The sequence below is a fragment of the Corvus cornix genome, chromosome 2 (genome assembly GCF_000738735.6).
Source record: "Corvus cornix cornix isolate S_Up_H32 chromosome 2, ASM73873v5, whole genome shotgun sequence".
In the NCBI taxonomy this organism is placed as follows: Eukaryota; Metazoa; Chordata; class Aves; order Passeriformes; family Corvidae; genus Corvus; species Corvus cornix.
The window spans coordinates 58,151,995-58,176,449 of NC_046333.1; the positions used below are offsets into that span (position 1 = coordinate 58,151,995).

At 37.6% G+C, this 24,455-nt stretch overlaps 2 protein-coding genes across 3 annotated transcripts in view; one reads left to right on the top strand and one right to left on the bottom strand.

The window, feature by feature from the left end:
- Window positions 1-375: 375 nt before the first annotated feature.
- On the top strand, window positions 376-14,770 carry SLC25A40 (solute carrier family 25 member 40). Its single transcript, XM_010399211.3, is given in 11 exon segments — window positions 376-587; window positions 1,509-1,627; window positions 3,703-3,762; window positions 4,874-4,980; window positions 5,515-5,582; window positions 7,209-7,333; window positions 8,587-8,760; window positions 10,445-10,554; window positions 10,881-10,962; window positions 12,516-12,596; window positions 14,168-14,770. Coding segments are annotated over 10 exon segments (1,017 nt in total). The 5' UTR covers window positions 376-587; window positions 1,509-1,533; the 3' UTR covers window positions 14,284-14,770.
- Window positions 14,771-15,832: 1,062 nt separating this feature from the next.
- RUNDC3B (RUN domain containing 3B) overlaps window positions 15,833-24,455 on the bottom strand; it is a 50,455-nt gene continuing 41,832 nt past the window's right edge. For both annotated transcript variants that reach the window (XM_039570475.1, XM_019285629.3), the window contains 3 exons: window positions 19,721-19,867; window positions 19,237-19,352; window positions 15,833-18,215 (listed from right to left, as the gene is read on the bottom strand). In XM_039570475.1, the coding sequence (XP_039426409.1) occupies window positions 18,070-18,215; window positions 19,237-19,352; window positions 19,721-19,867 (409 nt within the window). In that variant the 3' untranslated portion in view covers window positions 15,833-18,069. The remainder of the gene's footprint in view (window positions 18,216-19,236; window positions 19,353-19,720; window positions 19,868-24,455) is intronic.

Genomic DNA, 24,455 nt, shown 5'->3' on the forward strand with positions numbered 1-24,455 from the left:
GCGATTCCCCACACACCAGGGACACGCTTTACATTTAACTCCCCAAGGGACGCAAAGGCCCTCCCAGCTGCGCCAGCCCAAGGTCGGCTCGGGCCCAAACCCGGCACCGGGCGGGCTGCGGCGCCTCACAGCCCCCAGCCGGGATGGCGGCACCTGCGAAGGAAGGCCTGAACGGCCGGCAGCTCCCCCGCGCTGCCCACAGCCCCCCCGCCGCTTACGGGGACGCGCTCCTTTGGTCGGCGGCCTCAGCCAGCGCTCGGCTTCATTTTCCCGCGGAGTCACATTCGTGCTCTGCTCCGCCGGCACTCCGGATCAGCACGGCGCTTCACGGCCGCCTTCCCGCCTCCGCCGCAGCGGCTCCTGCGCCCTCACCAACGGCCCGCGCGGGCCGGGCCCCTCCCGCCGAGGGGCGGGCGCAAGGGAAGGGAAAGGAAGGAGGGGAAGAAGGCCCTGGGGAAGGAGCTTGGGGGCTTTGGCTCGGGAGGCGGGGTTGGAGCGCCCTTCCCTCTTCGCCGCAGCACGGACTGTGTTTCAGGCGTGGGGATCTCTGCTTCCGGCGGGCGCAGCCGGGCGCTGCTGATAAACGGGTGAGTACGCAATTCTGGGCAGCGGTCCGCTTCTAAGCTAAATGAAAAACAGACAATATCCCCACCCATCGTTGCAGTTGTTAGCACCTGAGAGGCCAGAGTTGGTTTGTGCAACTTAATCTTTTCTATCTAAATTGAAACGTAGTGAAAATAACAAAACATTCTTGTGGAGCCCATGAAGAGCTTAGATCAATGTCACTAACAAAGTTAGGGCTGCACTTATGCACAGTGGTGCATTTTGAGAGACACCTCTATTTGGTGTTTCTATTTTCTGAAATATTTTTATTCTCTTCGTCTGTCCTGGCTGGCAGTTACTCTGAGTGCATTCCTAAATTGCTGTGACCATGCCTATGCAGCTGTACAGCAGGATTTGTTCAAGCAATTAACATTTGATAGTAGCATTATTACTAGTTGGTCCCTGTCTGTTACACGAGGAACATGTAACATGTACACAGTCATTACTAGCAGGCTGTTGGATCAACCAGGAGACCTTTCTGGGTTCTTTCAGGAGAGGTGGGAGCAAGAGCAGGGCTGCATGAATTATTCTGCAGTGCTTCAGTTTATGGGCTGCAGGCTGGGAATTTATCTTTGTAAGGATTATTTGCATGTTTGTTAACACTTTATTGCAGTTAAAGGTAATACGTGTTAAATATTTAATGTGGTTTGCAAGAACATACAAATGTTGTAATTAATGTAAGAAGGATTTTGAAGATTTATTGTCTTTAGAAAACTTACTTGCCAAATATGGCTCAGATACTTTCAAATAATCTCAAAAAATACTGAGATGCTTGTATATAAGTAAGAAAGTAATATTGCTGCTTCTACATAACTTAGTAATGAAAATTTAAAATATTTTTCCCTTGACTTTTTTAGGCAAGTTTTGAGCATAGTTTTACAATATGTTTTTTTGTTCCTTAACAGGTTTTTGTTCTCCAGGGATAAAGCCATGGCTGAAATGAGCGATATCAGCGTACAAAAACTAACCATTGTTCAGCAGGCAATAGCCTCTTGTTGTGGAGCTATAATTACATCATTTTTCGGTAAGGCAAACTGTGAAGCTGGCCACAGAATCTTTACAAAGTGATTACTGTTCAGTTTGACAGCATGATGTCTGCTTATGTATATTTCCACTAATGTGTTCAACAAAGATCTTTTTTGATAGTTTTCTCAGTTTGTCTTTTAAAAAGCACGGTTAATTGAAATCTTTTCTGTCTCTGATAATCTCTAACCATTTCTGAAAATAAGAATAATATTGACTAACTTTTAATTTCTGTTTCTTTTTTTCCATTTGGTGTAGTTACTCATTCTTTCTGTTGAGAAGTTTCTTCTTTCTGTTGAGAAGAAACAAAATTATTAATAAAAATTGATTTCCATATTTCCTGCTGCTTAGAAAATATTTTAGATAAAAGTCTGTTTTTCAGTACAACATGCAACTCCTGCAAGGCTGGTCCCTGTGAGGCATCCCCTTCATGTTACCACTTTAGTAATAATAATTTATTCTGCTCTGATGTCTTACCCTGTCAAAGACTTATTGCTGGGTTTGGTTTTTTTCTTTCTTTCCCTAAAAACTGCTTTTAAGGATACATTTTTGTTACTCTATTAAATTTCTGGATGGTAGATGGAATTAATCTTGTGCTTCACGTTTAGTCACATCACTCAGGACCTCCTTCCCCATGTGTACCTAAGGAGGCATTGGTTGGTTACATTCAGCACTTCATGTCTCATGGAATTCTCCAAGCTCATTAGCTCATACTTTGTGCTTCTGTTACTTCTTGTTTTAAGATAGTCTTTGGTTGTGACTTTGGTTTTAATGTGGATTAAGCTGCAGGGAAATGTGCAATTTTCTAAGCACAATTTCCCCCCACAAAATCTCCAAATGTTTACAAAATACAATCTTACCAGAAACCTGTCAAATTCACAGTCTTTTTTTTTCTGTTGCATTATGTGCCCTGTACATCAGACCTGTGGGATTCCCGAGATGGATTTCAATTATGTGTACATACTCACAATTCTAGTACAGGTGGTGGTGGTCAAGAGAGGCATAGGAGACTGGCTCCTGGCTGAAGTGCCAGCCTGCAATGAGCTAGAATATGTGTGAGTGGCTGAAATGCTACTAGATGCTTAATTTTAAGCAATTTAGTTGAACTTCAGGAGTCACATTTAGATCCCTACATTTAGATACTGAAGTGTGAGCCAAATATTCAACCACCTGTTAGTCAAGTGAGAGGCAGCACTAGAGAGCTAAGGTGTGACTGTATTGCCTGTGCATAGGAGTGTCTTCAGCAAGACATGGACCAGAGTGACTTTAGACTCTAGCTGACACTTGGTAAGTAAGGTTGTAGGTCTTGTGTCATTTCTGTCAACTCCGTAGGTATTTTGGATACCTGAGAGACTCAGATGGCATCAGCTGCTTGTATGCAGGCAACTGAATTGAGCCCTCAGCCAATATAATCAGAGGAAGGTGGTCCAGCTGCTCAGCCACTGCAGTGTTCAGCATGTCTCGGGCTGTGATAGTTGTAAGGGCTGGAGTGGAAGTACTGAAATGTTCACTAAACCTTCATTTACTTTTCAAGAACCCCAACGTTTTAGATATTGGCTACATGCAGCAAAAATTTAACATTTTTCTTCTGAATGTTGTATTATGATCAGTTTATTGAAAAAGAACAAACACATGAAGAGTGCTGTGCTATTTTATATCCTGGAGGCCAAAATTTGATTTCATATGCCTTGTGGTATGCAACTTATAAAAGGTTAGCAGCAGAACGTAATATAACAAGTTTTAGCAATTTCAGACAACATGACACAGTGGTTTTTGGATGAGCTTTGTGTATCTCTAATATTTGATGCCTGTGCAACTGTTAGTAAATTAGAAAAGATAGATTTGATGTCTTGCAAACCATACAGGGTGTGTAGTTCTCCTTTGTCTCTGATAACATTGTCTCTGTCTGCTAACATCCCTTTACTCTCTGCCTGATAACATTGTAAAAACTGTTAGTTTTTTCTTTTCCCCTCTGGAAACAAAAAAAGATTGTAGAAGTTCATGATAAGGCATCTGTAAGCATCAACATTTTCAGCACATCTAGGGTGTTTCTAAATGACTTCTGTTTCATTTTAGTAACTCCTCTTGATGTTATCAAAACTCGACTGCAAGCCCAAAGCAATCCCTTCGATAAAGGTAAACAAAGAAATGTGTAGTGTAATGGGGGACACAGTTTGCTTTTTGCTCTTGTATTTAGCTGATAGTTCTCATAATGTTGTGCAGAATGTTTGAGTTTGTTTCTCCAGTGTAAGTGTGGGGGGGAGGGGGGAAAGCAACACACCAGTATATAGTAAACAGACACAGTAGAAAAAAATCCCATACATTCATACCATTTAAAACAGGTGCTTTTTTTCTGTCTTAATATTTTCATTATGGCAGAAGGTACAGCTAATACTGAGTTGAGTTAAACAATAAAAAGCTGTTACTAAATTAATAAATATCTCATCAGAGTGTTTATGTGGTCAGGATGCTATATCAAAGTTCATCTCCTCCAGAATCCAGGGATTTTTGAAATGGAGAAGTCTTACCAAGTCACTTGCCATATGGGTTCTAAATAGATGAAGATATTGTGCTCTCAAAATGTGCTAATGGTTCTTACTATTTACTTGTACTTAGTAAATGAGATTTAAAAGGAAAGAAGATGACTGGTTTTGCATGTTGAATGTGGAGGTGAGTATTTGCAGTCACACTTGCAAATTAAATTAGGAAAAATACTTGTGTCTTCTGTCCTTATTTTATTAAGTTCTAAAGCCTTCAGAAATCTGCAAATGTGAAGCTCAAAATATGTTTTTGTAATGGCAATAATATTTTATCAAACAGGTTGAAAGTACATGATGTAGAAGAAATTAAAAACAAGTAGAGGGGATGATCTAGTATAAATACAGTCCAGTCTACGATATAATACCTCCACTTGAAGTGGATGCTGAGGTCACATAATAAAAATTTAAAAGTCTGAAAGATGTTCACAGTTACATACAATAGTGATGTTCAGGTCTTGTGTTAGTTTTACCTTTCAGCAGATGGTAGTATAACCTAAACATATCTCTTGGAGCCTTGTGAAGGCAGTTCCATTTAGTCTAGCAGTCTGAATGGTACATTTTACCTTCTTTCTTTTGATCTAATTTGTCATTACTGACTTACCAAGATTATTTTGCCCCTCTGTGTTGCCATTATATCCAATTTGAAATTGCTGCATAAAAAACAATCTTATAAGCATTAACTATATTCTTATATACCATTTTATTAGGAAAGTGTTTTGTATACTCCAATGGCCTTATGGATCGTATATGTGTTTGTGAAAATGGGGAAAGCAAAGCCTGGTATAAAAAACCTGGGTATTTCAAAGGGACATGGGTAAGAACATTTTACATGTATATAAAACAGTACATTTTTAAGTAGCACACTGTAAAGTTTTCAGGTTTTTTCGGGTTCTACTGGAATCTGTTATCATTTGAGAGGGTCTTCATGTGGTTACACTGCTGATTGATGATATTTCATGCCTAGAAACTTTGCTATGTATTGAAAAACATTTTAGTGGACTATTTTGGGGAAGTTTCTACAAGTTGCTGCAATGCCATATTAGTTCTGAAAATAGTTATTCGTAGGGCTGTCAGTCACTGGTAAACACTTACTACTTTGGCTTTTTAAAGATGGAAGGAAATTCTTAATTTTAGTCACATAAATTATTCTGTTCAGCTCAGTGGAACTATTTGTGTGATTAAGTGTGATAGCTTGTGTAAGCAGTTACAAAATTGGGATCTTACAATAATAAGCCATTTTAGAAACATACTTTTAAAGACATTAATTTTATGTTCTGCCAGCTAAAATATATTACTAACTACAAAAGTTTGTACCTAATTATTGCTCTTTGCCTGGTTATATTTTTAGGATGCATTTGTGAAAATTATTTGAATAGAGGGAATTAAGTCACTGTGGAGTGGGCTTCAGCGAACACTGTAAGTTGGATGGGTTTTTTTGGTAACATGCTGTAAGTTACTGTTTAAAAAGTTACTTAATTATTTTTGACAAATTATTATGCTTATTCTTAAATTACTTTTAAAATTTGGTCAATTCTGAATTTACAGAGTAATCAGTTTGATCAGAAATGTCTAGGGACAGTACAATTTTTGCCAGATTTTATGATCTATTCTCAGTAGTTTAGCAGGATCAATAGACTTCTCATTGTTTTTTTTTTTTTCCCTACTATAACCATTCCTTTGATAGCGTCATTGAATCACAGGATCAGACCTGATCCCTGGAGAATGCCAGACTTTGACACATACTTGCTGTTGTGTCTTGTTACTAATGACTTGCTATCAGCAGCACAGCTGTTTCCAGACACTCTGGTGTTGCACCTCATTACCCTCACTTACTTTTTGTAATCATCTTCTTTATTTCCAAGAACTTTGGGGGTTTATTCTATCTGGAAAAACAGATAATTCATTTTCTCTCTACAAGAGCAGTTGACATATTTAAACATTGCAGTCAGATCTCCTCCTGGTCTTCTCTTTAGGCTTAACAGCCTCAAACTGTTTTATCTTTTTATTCATATTAACCTGGTACAGATAGAAATTAAGACCTCTATAATTAATCCTCCCTAAACCAAGAAAGTTGTCAAATCTAAGATGTATATTAAACTTGTAAGGCACAAAGTGGGAAGTGCCCAGTGGGAAGCGCTGGGTACACTTTTGATTTGCACACAGTGCTCAGTGTAGAGGCACAAAAAAAGCGAAGCATGGTGGAGCTCAGCTTTGTTATTTACCCTCCAGTATGTGGCAATTTCAAAATATAAACCCTCAGGACCTGACTGAACTGTTTCAGTTAATACAGTTTTTACAAAACGTGTACTGTTCTCCAGCAGATAACTAACTTCTTTCCTGGAGAGTGTCACACAGTTTTTAAGAGAAGATCTAAACTAGGGCATGTTGTTTTTCCAAGCATGACAGCCCTCAGTGTATTTTGGTAGTGGTGGTACATGCTATATTGGTACAGACATAACACAGAAGTGTAATTGCCATTTTATAGTAAGATGTGGTGCTTCACCCCTACACTGAATGATTATTAAATCTATCTGTTGTTACTATAGTCTGTACTATGCTGGTATGGAAAAAGCTTCTGTTTATGCATACCACATTGTCTCTCAAGTAGTGAGTATCATGGCTGTTGATTAAGATCAAGAGCATAATACCCAATTGTAACATAAATAAAAGTTAAGGTTAGTAGTACTTCTGTAATATTTTGTTTGGGTTCTTCATATTCAGATCTTTCACTTCCCATTCTATATCAAAATAGTTCTGGATCTGGTATGAAATAAATTTTAACTGAGATAATCTACCATCATTTTACTTACAGTTTTCCCTAATGAAATGAAAACCTGGGAAATGTGTGGGTTTGAAACTCTGAACTAGAAGCACTGAATTAAAGCCATGGGATTTGTGCTTTTTTATTATTATTATTAATCCATTGCACACAGCTGGAAATTTAACTTTTTTTTTAATATAAGTAAAATATCCATACAAGACAGTTGACTTTATTCTCCTGCTTTCCTGGTATTAATTTAAATTTCCTCTCTTATATTTTAGAATAATGGCAGTTCCTACCACAGCAATCTACTTTACCTGCTATGACCAGCTGTGTGAAGCTTTGAAAAATAGACCAGGAAAGCATGATGAGCACATTCCAGTTATTGCAGGTTCCTTAAGCAGATGTAAGTTGTCCTCTGTTTAAAGAGAAAACAGGAATATAATACTTGTATGCTGTTTTCTTGGGTTTGTTTTGTTGACTTTTATTTAAAGTAAATATGCTGTGGCTTTAAATGAGGGATAGGAAGGAATGCTGTAATTACCCGATATTTCTTGGGCAACAAAACCCTCTAACCTGGAATAACGAGACTTGGTTTTGCTGTAACACTTTCACTACATTTGTAATTTGTTCAAAATTTTGTATTTCTAGACTTCTACCAAGGAAAGGTTAATTTAAGTCTGTTCTGCCATGAATCTAATAATAAATGTTATTTTCTATAATGGAAGGTACATAGGTAATTTATAAGGAAGGTGAAAATTGGACTTGTACAGGTTTTACTGCTGTATGATGTGGATGGAATTCGTATATTTTCTTGCTTTTGTTTATCCTTTTCCTCATCTATTTTTGTAGAATTAACTCAGATAATATATTTTCGGGCTTTCTTAGAAGGGTCTCATGATGCAGCTCCATGTTCTACCTGTGACAGCCATGGGGGCACTGGAAGACTAGTGGAAAAAGAATTGTTATTTTGTGGTGGTTTAGCACATTTTTCTTATTAGGCTGTTCCAGATTTTAAATTCACATGTAAAACCTTTTCCCAGCAACGGAAGAAGAATTCTTAGATCTAGTAAAATTTTTAATGTCCGTTAGATGTGTGGTGGTAGCTTGTTACTGAATGATGATTCACTGACTTGTGCAAGCTGCAGGAGTTACTTTATCAGATACAGATTGCCTACTAATCATTCTTGACAGTTTAAAATAGGAATGGCAAAGATGCTTAGAAATCAATAAAAGCTTAAATCTGTAACCACAATTCTTGTCCTTAACAAAAAAAAAAGCCTTAAACATCAAGATCGCATTCTTTAATTACAGTTTAAAATGGCAACTAATGAAAATTAATGAGTATAAGTACTTGAAATTTTCAGCCTATTTATGTGTTAAATCTGAAAATGAGGATTCTCAACATGTTGCATTGATTACAATGTGCTAGCAATGAAAAAAACCCCTAAACAATAAAGTGTAGGTACTGTGAATAGGTATGTTTTTTTTATCTGGAAAGGAAATTTCTTTTGGGAATTAGTTCAAGGAAAATGGAAGAGTTGAAAAGAACCAGATGTATAAAGTAAGGTGAGACATGACTTGAATGTTCAAGAAATTGTACTATTAAATACTGATTTTTTATTTTTTTTTTTAAAGCCATGCTTCTCTCCTTTGCAGTCAGTTCTGCTACTGTGGTGAGTCCCCTGGAGCTGATCAGAACTCGAATGCAGTATCACAAGCTGTCCTACGAGCAGCTGTACCTGTGAGTCAGCACCAAAGTGGCTGCAGATGGATGGTTGTCCCTGTGGGGGGGCTGGACTTCTACTGTTCTGAGAGATGTACCTTTCTCAGGTAGGGTTTATTTTCTGTGCAGGTTTTTGCTTATGTTTTTATATTCTTTTTCTGTGCTTTTAGGTAATTTTAATGGTTAGCTTTAGGAATGACTGAGATTTACTTTTTCTCTTTTGAGTGTTTTTATTTATAAATTCTCTGAGGATGTGATTTTTTTCACCCCATTTTGTTTGTGAATACCAGATAGGGTTCATGGTTACATTCCCTTTCTCTGTAGTTAGACTCTTTCTTCTCATCTTTAGCTTACACAGTGACTTTGTTTTTGAAGACTTTCAGTCTTTCAGTTGGAAATTTTCTCTGTGATAGGAATAGTGGCTATTTTCTGATAAACATGCTGTTACATAATTTTGAAAATGTACGAGAGTGACACAGTAGGGTCTTCAAGATTTTTTTTTTAAATCAAGATGGAATAGTTTGTATAACTGCTCCAAAAGGCTCTTTAGCAAAGCTGTAAAGCTGAAAACCTAGAAGAAGACAAGTCTGATTCAAAGCATAGCTAGTCCTAGGGCGATCCCTTAAGATCACTGGGACAGATGTTACAGCGGAGAGTGCTAAAGGACCTGAAAGCCCCTGTCCCTTTAAGGCCTGTTTCTGTCAGAGCATTTTTGGATCATCAGCCATCAATTGTCATTGAAGCAGTTTCTGTCACTGGGGTAGTACCAGGAATAACATCTTTGAACACTTTATGTTGGCCCAGAAAAATTCTTCAAACGTATTCTTGGAAAAATTCTTATCCAAACCTGTTTCTGGAGTCAGAGAACCCTTGAAGTATTTGACCTGCTCTCTCTGTACATTTCAATAGTAGGTTTTCCTCAAATCCTGAGAATGCCTTCTGAGATACTGCCTACTTTTACTTTTGCAAAATGTTGGAGGCTAGGCATGTGTGCTGTATCTTCATGGCAAGAAAATGCTGTGAAATTTTTCTGCTGGCACAAACTCCAGAAGTCAGTGCTGAATGAGGCGTAGTCAGGATATGGAGCTGTCATTTGCAGTATTTAGTCAATCAACTGCCTTGAGGCTACTCTGTAATTCAGCCCAGTAGTATATAGTTCGGAGTTTTAGTTAGAAAGCGGAAAAATATTATATTGTGCAGTTTAGTTCAGCAGACGGTCACAGAAACAGATGTTATTCCTAGAAGTTGTTTGCTGGACTTGCCTTTGACAGTCCCCACAGAGGCATTCCCCTATGAATAATTCCAGAGAGCAAAATCATATTTTTTGGTTCTCTCAGAATGAAATTTTATACTGTGCCTCAGAAAAGTATGAGGCAGTCCTGAGCAACATTTAATTTTGTATGAAGTGTGTTTTTATAGAATTAGTGAGATCTATGAAACGTGAAATGTGCCTGAAAACATAGAGAGTAATTAAAAGCCTACATTTTGATTGATGTTAAATTGAACATGAGCTTTATAGTGCTTGGGTTAGATTGTATTAAGGTAGGGGTTACATGAGGGAATGACAAAATGACTAGGCTAATTTGTATCATATGACGAAATTAGGGATATGGAGAACAAGGGGAACAGGGCAACCTATCCATGGGTTATCACATAGAACACTTATGCTCTCAGCTCTTGTTTCTGTTTGCTTCTTCTGACACAGTAGAATTCTTACATCTGGACTTGATATAAGAATTTTTCTATTTGACATACAAATCTGTGGTAATGCAAGTTTATTTGTCATCATAGCATTGTATTGGTATAATTATGAACGTTTCAAGAAGATGATGTGCAAGGAAGTTGGCGCAAATGAACCTACATTTTTTATTTCTTTTACTTCAGGAGCAGCATCTGGCTCTGTAAGTAATAATTTCATTTCTAGTACTACTCTGTATTATTAGAACTAATAAACTATTTAAAAGAAGTATGATTTTAGATGATTCTTTCAGAAATATTGTGTATTTTGGGGTACTTGTACTTTAAACACCTGTGGTGTGGCATTCAACCTGACTAAATAAATCCAAATAAACTACAGTGTTCTGACATAAAAGACTTAAAAATATCATGTGCTTGGAATATCAAATCTAGTTTTAAATCATGTGTGCACTTTAATTTAAAAATTTAAAAATTTTAGGGTTAAAATTTAATTGTTTGTGCACTAACATTAAAACTGATTTCCTGATAGATTGCAGCTGTCATAACTCAGCCATTTGATGTAATGAAAACACATAGGCAGACACAACTTTGGGAGAGTGAGACCTTAAAAAGTAAGTTGCTGGTAAGAATAAAAAAACCCTATAGTGTTTCAAAAAATAAAACTTAGTGTTTGGGTATGCCTTTTGGTAGGAATTTTAAATATTTGTCACTTCTAAAGTATATGTAAACATTTTATTACTCAGGCATTTGTTCTTCTCCAAATTGTACCAAGTGAAATTTTTTTATCTCCTAGGAGAATAGCATATTTCATTAATGGCATGGAAGAGGGAAAAGGTGTAAGTTCAGTACAATTTAGCTTAATAAGGTGGTATAAAATGGAAAGAAAAGAAATCCAAAGCTATTACATTTAGGCAGACCAATTGCAAATTTGAGATGTCCCTGCTTATTGCAGGGAGGTTGGATTAGATGACCAGTAAAGGTCCCTTTGAACCCAAACTATTCTATGATTGAAATAAGTTATATTTAAATAGGTCAAAAATTAACTTCTTAGCAAACATTCAGGTAAACAGTGATCTAGTGGAAAAGTCTTCAAAAAAACATTTACTGTCACTTGCTCCTGCAGACTAGAAAGAGAAAGTATTGTGCTCAGGTTGTGTATTTTTTACCTTCTTTTCATGTAATTTTAAAAAAATATTTTTGAGGGCATATTAATGAATGTCCCAACATCCTCAAAAGATAAAAGAGGAAGTTTCTGTTTTGTTCTGATCAGTAGAGCTGACTCTGTTTTATACAAGTTGAAGTCCTATATAATACCTTTTTTTTTCCATTGCTTGGAATGTGGACCAGTGAAGGACTTTCATTAACTTAAATAAATATTATATCATGGCTTTAAGAATACACACCATTAAAAAGGCTGAGTATCCAAACAGTTTCTGCTTAGAAAATAAGTGATCACTTTTTGGCATGAGGTTTCATTCTCTCAGGTAATTTTTTTTTTTTCCTAGTGTAATTCTTGAAAAAATGTATTAATATTTGATTGCAGAACAAATATAAAAAGAGCTTTAAATATAAATAGTTACTGTGTTTCAATTCTTTTCCTGTGCTGATGAATGTAAGAATTCCTTACTAACACCACTTTGAAACACGTCTGCCATGTATTTATTAGGTTAAAATTAACCAGATTAATATATATATTTAAAATTTTATTATGGTAATCTTTAATTTGTACCAGTTTAATTCTTTCCAAATCCAGTTACTGCTAGAGTTGAGCACTGACTACGCATCTACATTTTGACCCTCTGTGACTGCAAAAATATTTTATTTTAATCCCACCTTCCAAGTGCTGTGGGATATTCTTGATGAATGTATTCTATAAAACAGCTTTGACTTTTTTCAACTGTATCAGCAATCTAGGGAGGACTATTGTAGCTGTTCATATATCTCACTCTAGGTGTTACTACGGTCTTTTCCATGTCATGCTGTTTCAACTTGTGTATTTGCATACTGTATTATTTTAACATACTGTATAAATAAAATGGATAAAATAAACAAAAAAGGAGTTAAGCCTAACAATTACATCTGTGGCTGTCTCTGATTTCTAAAAATACTATTCTGTGGCATTGTATGGATTGCCTAATTCACTGTCGTCTTGTACTGTATTGAGTTCCACAGAGGGACAGTACATCAACCTGGGCAGTTATGAGGAAAATTCTCGCTAGAAATGGGATTACTGGATTATATGCTGGTAAATTTTTTCCTATCTCTAAAAAAAATTCAGACTAGAGAGTTCTTAATTATAGATGTTAACATCCATAAATTATATAATATTTCCATTTCTGTGACCACTGTCAGTTATGCAATAGTTTGCATACATAAAGCAACAGACATGCAGACCTTGGGCTCTCCAGGAATCCTCTTGGTAGAGTACCATGGGATAAAGCTCTGGAGGGAAGAGGGGCTTGAACAAGCTGGTTAACATTCAAGAATCACCTCCTCCAGGCTCAGGAACAATGTATCCCAGCAAAGAGAAAGTCAGGTGAAAACTCAAGGAGGCCTGTCTGGAGGAAGAGCTCCTGGACAAACTCAAACACAATAAGGAAGCTGGCAGAGGGTGGAAGCAAGGACAGGTAACCTGTCACAGAGAAATGGTCCAAGCAGACAGGGATCAGGTTAGGGAATAAATAAATCTGGCCAGGGATGTCAAGGAAAAGCTTCTATAGGTATGTTGGTGATCAGAGGAAGACAAGGGAAAACACCAGCCCTCTCCTGCATGACTCTGGCAGCCTGAGGAGGAAATGACAAGATATTGAGATTAAAATGATATTGAGATAAAAGCCTATAGAAGTTCATACTTATATGACCATCTGCAAGAGATATTCCAAACCCAGGATACTTACCAGTCTTCACCACACTGCACGGGTTCATTGGGGGCCCTCGTGTGGATGGCTGCAGTTGGTTAAGCCTTGCAAGACTTGTGTTTGCTGGAAGAGGTTAAACTGCTTTACCCACTGTACAGTGATGGTGTAGCTGGGTAACAGGATTTGCATATTTCAGAGCACTGATGCTAACAGAAGGCAAGACACCACAACAGATCAGTATTACTGATATTGAATTCAGTTAATAGATTAGAACACTTACACTGAGGTCTTGACAGATGGGTAGCAGAGTTTAGAGATACTCTCTTGATCAGCCACTAGCTCAGTACTGTTGGCCACACGTAGCTGAGGTGACTGGAGTTGGTCTGCCTGGCTTCTTGCTGCTGTTCCAAAGCAACAGAAGTTTTCCATAGGTCGTGTGTCATCTGCGCTGACTCTCTGCAGATGTCTTTGCATTTCAAGTGGAAGTAGAGGGCTGGCTGTGTGCGGACAAGGGGGATGCAGCCTTATTTCCCTTCCTCTAAACTGAATTACTTTCTAACCTCTGCTGACAGGATCACAGTTGACTGTAATGGGAGACATTTAACACTTAAATTCTATTATTTATACATGTGACCAGGAGTCTTCATTTGAGTAGATGGCACCTCTTCTGTGCTGGAGCACAGGAGCTCTGCAGGTCCAGGTGCTCCAGCTCCATGGAGTCAGAAGGGACAGAGAAACAGTGGACTTGGGGCAGGCAGACCACACAAGATGTCAGAGGTGAGGGCATAAGGTTATTACACTGGTAATACCACAGCCAGTAAATTCAGTGTTTTGAGGTATGTGGGCAGTTCTAAACTGATACACTATGGTATCAATATATTGTGATCAACTAATTGTACTGCAGCACTTGGGTCTGAAAACAAATAATAGTGAATACTTCCCTTTCTCTTCTGGGCAGGTATTATTCCACGTCTGATTAAAGTTGCTCCTGCTTGTGCCATAATGATCAGCACATACAAATATGGGAAGTGTTTCTTTTCTCATTTGAATGAAAAAACGAATCAACATCCTTAATTCTTCTTCATCCAATTGTATGGAGTCAAAGCATATGATGGAAGTTGTGCCAAATTTAAATCTGTGAAGATGTTTTTTAGGATTCCCAGTGAATTTCTACCCTTATATTTGGTAACTAAATAAAGCTTCATTTTTAACTGTTTCACAAAGGATTAATTCACTCTTTTTATTAAGACTAAGAAAATACATATCACCCTTAAACTATCATTGACTTCTCTTGCAGCTAGAGAGAAAAAAGAAAGGAAGGAAGAATGAAAGAAAAAAGAAAGGAGGAGAAGAAAAAAAATTGAGGCCGGACATAGCAATGAAGAATAATGACTTCCCCCGTGTTAAATTTTCAGTCATGATTTAACATTTTTGTTGGGTTTTAAAATGATGTTTAAAAATGTTTTGGGTTTCCAGTTGTAAGATGTATTTATTTCTCAGTAAGGAGGTTGATACAGGGTGAATTCAATAAATATTTATTCTTGCTGCTTGGTATGTTTCATTCCGTACATGTTTGTTGTTTGCAGCTCTGTATTTTGTATAAGTGCATATTATAAAAGCTTCTTGGGTTTATTTTAAATGAAAAATTCTGTAGAACTGGAAAAATACTTAAGCTCATTAGACACGGAGAGAGCATGGGGAATACACTGATAGGGACACCAGGGGCTTTTTGGTTAAGGTAATACTTGAAGAAATTAAAGCACACATGGACATTGGAGCCAAAGGCCCGTATGGGTGCTCTGCAGGAACACTCCCTCGCATGTTTCTGGGAGGTGGAAGCTGCCACTGTCACGGCGCTCCAGGGCAGGGCCAGGCCATGCACACTTCATGTGGGATCACCTGTCTTGGAAGGCCAAGTTTGCTGGCATAAAGAGAGGTGGTTCCATGGCAGTTTGACTCCGCCCTGTGTCCCTCTGAAGGGAAGAGCTTGTTGAGGTTGCTGCCATAGGCACAGCCCCCCTCTGCCTCAGCGTGCTGCACTCCTGGTAGGAACAGCTGCTGCTCTGCACTTGCCTGTAGGCACTCAAATTACTAAATCAGAGCTGCCTCTGTATGATTTTTAAATCATTTTTTAACTACCCTCACTACCTCCCTCCTTTCATGTGTTTTCAATACAGTTGTTGAATTCTATCTTTTGTGTATTTTTATGAGGGGTGTGCTGATACAAAAGCAACTCAGTAGTCATACCATTAAGACACTGACATTTGGGTGTGCTTTACCCAAGAAATGGAGTTCAGTCCATGGTGTAAATTCCTCACACACTGAAAAATGCTCTTCTTGTAAAGACATTAGCTACCATGTTAGATACCATGGTGCTGGCAAGAGGTGCTGCCAGAGGCAGCGGAGATGCTTAACGCTGTTCTTCCACTGTGACTTTTGAATGTAAATTTACAAAATAAGGCCTAAAAGAAAATAGTAGCATCAGACATTGTATGACACTGAATGCTACAGAGCAAGAAAACCAGTCTCCCCATTGTGCAAGAAAAGTATTTTCTATAAACTCAGTAATATTGTAATTGACGGTCTTCTTTTATCCTGTGTGATTAAAACAGACAACAGCGTGTAACTGGTGATGATACAAAATTTTTAATTTACATGCAACATTTATGGAACATCAAGGCAACAAAACACACAGTTTTGGCGGTTTAAAATTCTTTTTTTAAAAATTATTAATGTTTAGAACTGAGAAAGATGCCCGACTGATTGCCCATGCACAAAATGACACCCAGAAACACGTGTCAGACTACATAAAAGACTTCAGCTAAACGACACATGTAGCTCTAAGAAAAGAGCCATCAGTGAACATGACTGAAGATCATGATTACTGCCCCCTCCAAAACACTGATGTGGTGTGACAAGTGTTTAACAGTAAGCAAGACCGATTAAATCACTGTACATTGATGCAGAATGTTAACTTGTGGAATCTGGATTCCCTCATTTTATTTGTAGTAAAAATGCATCTCTAGTTTACAAATTTATATTTAATAATGTTACTCAAGAGACAGGTGCTTAATGTGATAACAAAAAAAGTTCCATGAAGTAATGGACATTCTGGCGGTGTACGAAAAGATTTAATGGTCAGAGTTTATTACAGAGAAATTAACTGGGTGGATATTGAGGGCTTGAAAGACCTGGTGGTTTTGTTAAACTGCTTTAAAATTCTGTATTAAAATAGCATCAGTGGTTGTGTACCCTGCCATGGATGTAGTGACCTCCAGCAGCATGGACTAGAGAGTTGAGATTGATTTTTATCCTCCACCTAAATCCAACAGTACCTTGAGTTCCAGAAATGCATAGCCTCATACTTAAAAAGACTAAATATTTCTTGTAGTTTCAGTAAAGGTAAGAATGAATCCTCTTTCTTTCAAGCCCACCCTATGATGACCAGTTTAAAGTAGTTGTGCCAAGGTACCATCACAAGAGGTAAATCAACCAAACCTGTACAGAGTGTAATGACATACTGTAAACACCGAGGAGTAAGCAATAATTAAAAATCTGTCTTGTATTGCAGCTACTCATGTAAACAATTTATGAAACTTCTTTGGCACAAAAAAGCATTTTCCCTAGCACTTATAAATACAACGTACTTACATGCATTTTACTTTTGTTTAAAAAGTTACTAATCATACTGATAAGCATTACCTTGATTAGGAAAATTCATAGATAAAGAGGATCCATTGTATCTTACAAAGAATTAAGAATATAGTTTGCAATTCAAAAATTGTTTTGCAAACTTTGAAACTGTAGGGTAATCTGGAAAGTTAGTTACATTTAAAAAATTACTCCCTTTTTTTTTTCCTCCTATCAGTAATTTAAATCAGTGGCAAGTAATTTGAGAAAACTGACTTAGAGTTCTGCTGTATTACCTAAGCAAAAAGAATACCTATTGCACTCCTACAGGGATGAGAAAAGTCTTTAACACACAACTACAGTCATTACATTGTTTCCCCTTTTTCACCCTCCTTGGGATCTTGCCAATAAACACAGAATCCAAACTTTACAAGATGCTTACCCCCATCATCCAGAGCCCCCATCTTTTCAGCAGGAAATTTCTTGTATGATGTTAGATTATCTGTAGCCCAGGCCACTTAAAAGCATTTAGTGAGTTTGCTCACCATTAACCAATCACTATTTATGCTTGATTTATATGATCAAGTTACATTTGTTATTCACATGCAGCTTCAAGAGTTTGTGTTTCAGTGTGATTCTTCAGTGTGACTGGGACATCTCCTAAGTGCCATGATCTTAACAGGAATGTAAAACCTAACACTGAGTCAATTTGAGAAACGCTGTTGATAGGTTAAATATGCTATTTGAGGTCCTACGCAACATACACAGATGAAAAGCTGGATTTTTAGGTATTTATTTGCCTACAAAGACTGGTGTTAAGGATTCCCTGTCTGTTCTCCAGGAGTTGATAAATATTTAAAGCACTGCAGAGTACAGTGGCTAGAGCAGGTCCAGGCTAGTGCAAGGAGAAACAAAGCTGATGGCATTTAAGTATAGGACTGATTTCCAACTGTTTCATTTTAAAAATCAGTAATAAACATCAGATTATACATTCTGTACCTGACCAAGAGATTTAAATAATTCCAGACCAAAATAGAAAATCTGAAAAGTCCTCTGGGGGAAAGAAGAAGCAAATGAAAAATGACCAAATTAGTGAATTATAAAGGTAATCATGAAAAGAATAAATAAAGCAGCTTATTATTTAACTCAGAACTAGCAGTCTTCACTGCAAGTTTTTTTATGGAACATAAATCAAATGCATACAACACAAAGCTCTTCCTTGTGTGTATCTCAAGATGGTGTTAAGCCTGGACTTGTCATTTCTGTCGTGGGACTTGCAAGGTATTCACTTGATTTCAGACTTGTGAGAGACTTATAGCTTGCTACTGATGTAAGAGAGCCACAAAGACCAAGCAATGATGGAGTGTCTTCCTTTCCTGTTAAGAAAAATAAGAATTAAGCTAATAATTTTTGCAGCACAAGATTAGTTGACCACAAAAAAATGAGAGAACAGAAAAAGCTGTTTAATCTACACTACTACGAATTCCATACTATGCTTCAGCACAGGCATGTTTCATAAATATGATTGGGAAGACACAACTGACACCACACCTTCCCTATCCAGGTGGTACAGAGATCCCTACAGGCTGGGCTGAAATCAGTCTTGAATTAAATTAGATTTTAATACTGCTTACAATTAAAAAAACAACCTCAAAATTCTTCATCCTTGATATTTAAAAAAAAAAAGGAATTTTACCTATTCTGTAACACTAAGGTTCTGTATTGGCAAATCTATTTAAAGCTTAGAATTGATGAGATACAAAAAGGATTCTTTTATAATAATTTATATTCTATACCCAAAATACTACTATTTCACAAATCTTCCAACATCTTCCTGCTTTTCACAATTGCCCACAAGATGGAGCAGCTAAGCTTTGATAAGCATACAGGTTTGAAAGGGGCTATGTGCTTACATTACATTTATATACACAGTTCATATCACGTTCCTCTCTCTATTTAATGGAAACACTGTCAGGCTGCATCTCCACATATAAATGCTAGATGCCAGATGTAAGAATGACAGTGGTAGTTGCAAATCCAGTGCCTTTAATCATTCTTTTAAAACAAACAAAAAAACAAACATAGAGTTTGTTATAGCAGAAAGCTCTCAGAAGATCCTCCTTGTAGTAGAGCTGACTGGTTCTGTGATGGAGAAGGAAGAGATGTGCAACATATTTGAAGTTTAGCTTTAAATACAGAGGAGTGGGGTGGGTATCGTCATAAATCCAAACTTCTTCAAATCAAAGTCCTTAGGGAAAGTGAAACAAGTCATATAACATAATGAAAATCATGTTTTTCAATGCATATTTTCTTCACACTGAAAATTCATCTCACAGGGACTGAAGTTCAGAGCTATGAAGAACAAAATTAAAGGAAGACATTAGACTGGCTCTGTACCTTCATTTAACAAATTAATTCCATCTTGCTTCCCATCTTGTGAGTGACCTGGATCCAGAGAGGATTGAGAAAGACTAACTTCTGCTGAAAGTTGGTCCAGACTTTGAAAACTTTTCCTGCAAAGCAAGTAATATTTGATAGCAACATATTTAAAGCTATAACAAGTTATCTTCAACTCTCCTTAAAAAGTTTTCTTTAAAAACCTATGCAGTTAATCTTTCTTCTCTTAAGCACTATTTTTGTTTATTTCCTAAGCCAGTTCTTTCCTAAAGCAATGATTTCTTGTTCTGCCCTTTTTTAAAATTAATCCGAAGGAAGAAAATTTTTATGGTAAGCAAGAGAAACTGATTTTAATTACCAGCTGATCCTTGTACATTGTAACAAGTGACTCTAATAGGATATGTTCCAAAGTATGCTGAGGGAAATACATCATTTTCATCTCCCTGTTCCTGTAAGGGGGAATCAAAATAAATATTAAACTTACTCATCCCATTGTTGATTGTGCTTTCTATAGAGTAGAGTGTCCAAGGCAACAGCATTGACATCCAGAGCTCCTGGGGAAGGCCACTGATTGGTGAGGTGAGTAGTTAATTCTTGTCTTGACCTCAAGTCATTATTCTTTAGCACAGTTCTGTGAATACAAAAAAGAGTCTATTAAATGCAATTAAGATAAAGGAAAACCAGGACACAGATGATCACAGAATCACTGTGGTTGGAAGAGACCTTCAAGATAATCCAGTCCAACCATCACCCAGCACTGCCATTGTAACTCCTAAACTACATCACCCAGTGCCAGACCCAAATCCTCTTAAACACCTCCAGGAATGGTGACTCCATTATCTCCCTGGGCAACCTATTCCAATGCCCGATCACGTGAAAAAAATTTTCTGCTATCTAATCTGAATCTCCCCTGTCTCATCTTAAGGCCATTTCTTTGGGTCCTGTCACTGCAGGCACAGCAGAAGAGACTGACCACCACTCATTACAAACTTTCGGGTACTTGTAGAGAGCAATGAGGTCCCTACTGAGCCTCCTCCAGACTAAACACGCTCAGCTCCCCCAGAATGTGGTTTCTAGACCCTTCATGAGCCTTGCTGCCCTTCTCTGGACACACTCCAGCATTTCAACGTCCTTTTTGGAGTGAGGGGCCCAAAACTGAACACAGTACTTGAGGTGCAGCCTCACCTGTGCAGAGTACAGGGTGATCAACACTATTCTTGATACAGGCCAAGATGCCATTGGCTACCTTGGCCACCTGGGCACACTCCTGGCTCATGTTTGCCATCTGTCAGCCAGCACCCCCAAACAGCTGTCAAACCCCTACTCCCCCAGCCTGCAGCACTGCAGGAGGTTGTTTTCACCTAAGGGCAGGACCTGGCACTTCACCTTCTTGAACCTTTTGCAGTTGTCTTCAGCCCACTGATCAAGTCTGTCCAGATCTCTATGCAGAGCCTTCCTACCCTCCTGCAGATCAACACTCCCACCCAACTTGGTGCTATCTGCAAATTTACTGAGGGTGATCTCAATTTCTATGTCCAGATCATCAATAAAGATGTTAAACAGGTCTGACTCCAAAACTGAGCCTAGGGGAACACCACTAGTGACCATCCAGATGTTCTACTTCAAGTGACCAACAGACTGCAATTTCCACAAAGCATCCTAAACTGTTCATTTTTCCTAGGGGAAGCAACTTAGAAATGCACTGAGGCATATTTATGAACCAAAAAAAAGTTAAAATTTGAATCCTTCTACAAAAGCAATAAAGAAGAGCAACTGCATTTAAAAGGTTCTATCTGCCAGCATAATGGTAATTAACAACCCAGTATTTTGCAAGCCCACTATGGGAATGTGATATGCTTCCCTCACCACCAATTTTTTTGCAAAAAAAATTTTTTTGAGCACCCTCTCATTCCCCCTTCAATACTTTTGCAGAATGAACTAAAAACCAGACATGTTAATTCCACTGTATGCTTTCAGGCAAAATCTAACACATAGTTATTCTGTTTTCTATCACCTTACAGTTTCTAGTAACTTACGTCTATAACTGATAGAAAAACTGTAAACTGAGTATCTTAAATGCTCAAATTAGTTTTGCCTTGTATTCCCAATGAAGCAAACCAGTTCTCTAAAATTCTGGAAATTAGGAAGCTAATACGCCAGTACTGGAAATCACCAAAAGTCATACAGAAATAAGGAAAGTACATAGTTCTTTAGGCTCCAATACAGGACCAGCCTTTTTCCAATAGTACAAGGCAACCTTTGATTTGCCCTTATACTGCTGTAGAATAACTAGAAATAAAAGTATTATCATTTTGTAATTGAGTTTTCTAAGTTCTCCAATTGACAAAGCACTAGACAGTAGTAAAATGTTGCTCTACAATGAGTTTGACTATCTCTGGCCTGAAGCAAAAGCTAATTTACTCATCTCCATACCAAATGTACTCAGAAGTTCAAAGCCAAATGCCATATTGCTATCCAAAATGCCAAACTGCACAGCAAATTCAATAACTATTCATGGCACACATACATTTACATGAATTTTCCAGTAACATTGTCAACAGGTCTATTTTTACAATGCAGTTTTTATTCTGGTGGTATCTGAACTGCTTAGACAGGAACCTCTGTAAGGGCACATAACAGTGCCCAAAGAGCCAAAATTTCCCACAAAACAAAGTAGGACAATAGTAAGCTCAGTAAGGAATTTTTAGCAGCTGAGGCTGACAGAGGAGATTCAGAGTTTTACTGTACAAGAAGGGGATGAAGCACCACCGTGATTAAAACTAGTTTCAAGAAACTTCTCTCAAGATTACTAATTCCCTCAGCATTCATACAAGTAAACAATCAACTTTTCTACCCAGGAATCCACCCCCTCACCCTCCTCTCTAAGAGATCTACAGGAATAACCACTTTGGTAACTCAAAGCTCTCAATAATTTCAAATATCTTGTATGGTATTCACTTCCCCATGTAATAACCTTAATCCCATGGGGAACATTGAGCATTACACAGGGCTGTTACAGATTTGTTGATTTGAGGAAACTGAAACAGTGAGATAGCAAGTTCTTACAAGGTTTGCCAGGTACATTACATCACCTCCTCATTCAGAAGGACATCTTGAATGTTTTCACAGAAGTTTCATAACAGGACACAGTTTATATGAACAACTATGCCCACAGTGCCTAAATGCAAATCCACACAGGTAGCACGTATATGCAAATTTCCATTTGGACAACCCCTGTAGGCTATCACAGACACACATCTACAGACAAGTTACTAATAGTGGCATTTTTGCATTTGACATTGGTTTCTCTATTAAATGTATCTAATATTTCTATATTCCACAAATCTTTATACCATATTAACCTGAAATTTCACCCTTTCTGTGTGAACAAAGAAATTCTGAAGCAAAGCCTCGCCAAACTTCTCCAGGGATTTTAACATAACATTTAAAGATAGTTTTGGTAGATCACTTTTTAAACCACTCCAGCATGCTCAGGAAGAAAACCAGGCATCAAGTAGGATACAGAACTAACTATTCTCCCCTTAAAATTTTTATTTTGAATCTTTAAAAATATGTAAAAATAGATTTGAAACTATAAAGTCAGTCCAAGCACTGTATCAAATATATATAAACCAGTAGTATAGACGATAGAAAGTTAGACAAAATATTTACACCCGATGCTATTAGTTACCACCTATTTTATCAGCTTTGTAGATTATTTAGCTCTTTCCTCTTCTGCAGACATTTTTCCAAGTGTCATAAGATTCCACTGCAGCAGAGAGTCATTATAAAGGCATTACCTCCAGAGAGCAATTCTCTTGATACACAAAAAACTGCTACTGCCTTTGTTTAACCAGACTTATTGGAAGAGTCGAAGTATTAAACTGCACAGAAACATGAAAGCATTTAGGTTGGAAGAGACCTTTAAGATCATTGAGTCCAACCATTAACCTGCCACTGCCAAGTCCACCACGAAACCATGTCCCTAAACGCCATGTCTACCCAGCATACAGAATCCTAACACTCTTAATCACCAAGATGATCCTGCTACAAATATTCAAAAACAGCAAAAGAGGTGGATACAAAAGCATTTACTGTAGAAAAAGTTTAAAAGGAAGAAAACATGATCAAGTTTTAAGGAAAAAAGCAAATACAAATTTCAAAACTCAATGTGAAAAAAAGCTGTGCAAGACTATCTATTGCTGTCCTGTTCTTGTTCAGAGAAGAGAAACACTTTCTAGAAGTTAAAAGCTCTCAAAGGACAACAACCTATTTTATCTAAGGCATATTGAATTTCTACACCAGCGCACCGTTCCCCAGAATGCAAACAGTGTAACCAGTGCTGGCCAGCTCTGGGCAGAGATGCTGCAGGGTTTGAAGCAGGACTTTTCCTCATCACTAGGAGTGCAATGAGTATGTAGTTCTACTTTTAAATAAAGTTCAATGAAATATGGTTCTATTGGTTTTGTATATGTGAGGATTTAAGGATGATGCAAGGTAAGTATGTGGACAGTATGTTAAGCTGTTTAATATAGGAGTAAAAGCAAGGACACTCCAAAAAGAAAAGAGGCTAAGAGAGACAATAGGATTTACTAAAGAGAAGCTAAAAACCAAGGAAATACTATTAAATCTGAGTGAAAACAAGCATATACACCAAGCTGTTAATTTTTCATCAGTCTGGAAAAGAACATAAAAACAGTGGCTAAAAGTAATAATCTCAGGAAGGCAGTTGGTACATGGTGAATACAGTGGATCTTAGTAAGAGATTGCATGACTTTTTTGATGAAAGACCAGCAGTGTGTGAGATACGGCTGAATAGGGTATCCTGGATTAACACAGTGGGACTGCAGAGTGCAGAAGGTTTTGTGCAGTGTAGGAAGAATATGTAAGAGGGTTAAGTCCATTTATGGTACATTCTCTAATCTAGGTATGAAAAAATTCTTGATTTTCTGAGAGTCAGTGAACTTCCCCTCTCTCATCCAACTAACTGGTACCTTCTGTGTCTACAATTATTTCCATCTCTTTATAATCATGCTGGCGAAAAGTAGCAGTAGCTGTTTTATAACCTGCAGAAAGGAAACAGTTGTACCCTTAGCAGTCCTTACCCCAACCAACACTTCTGTAAAATAACTTCATATAGGGTTTCAAGTTCTGCAAGCATTATAAAAATAAAGAAATTATGAATAGATAGGCAGAGAAAGAACACTCAACAACAAGCA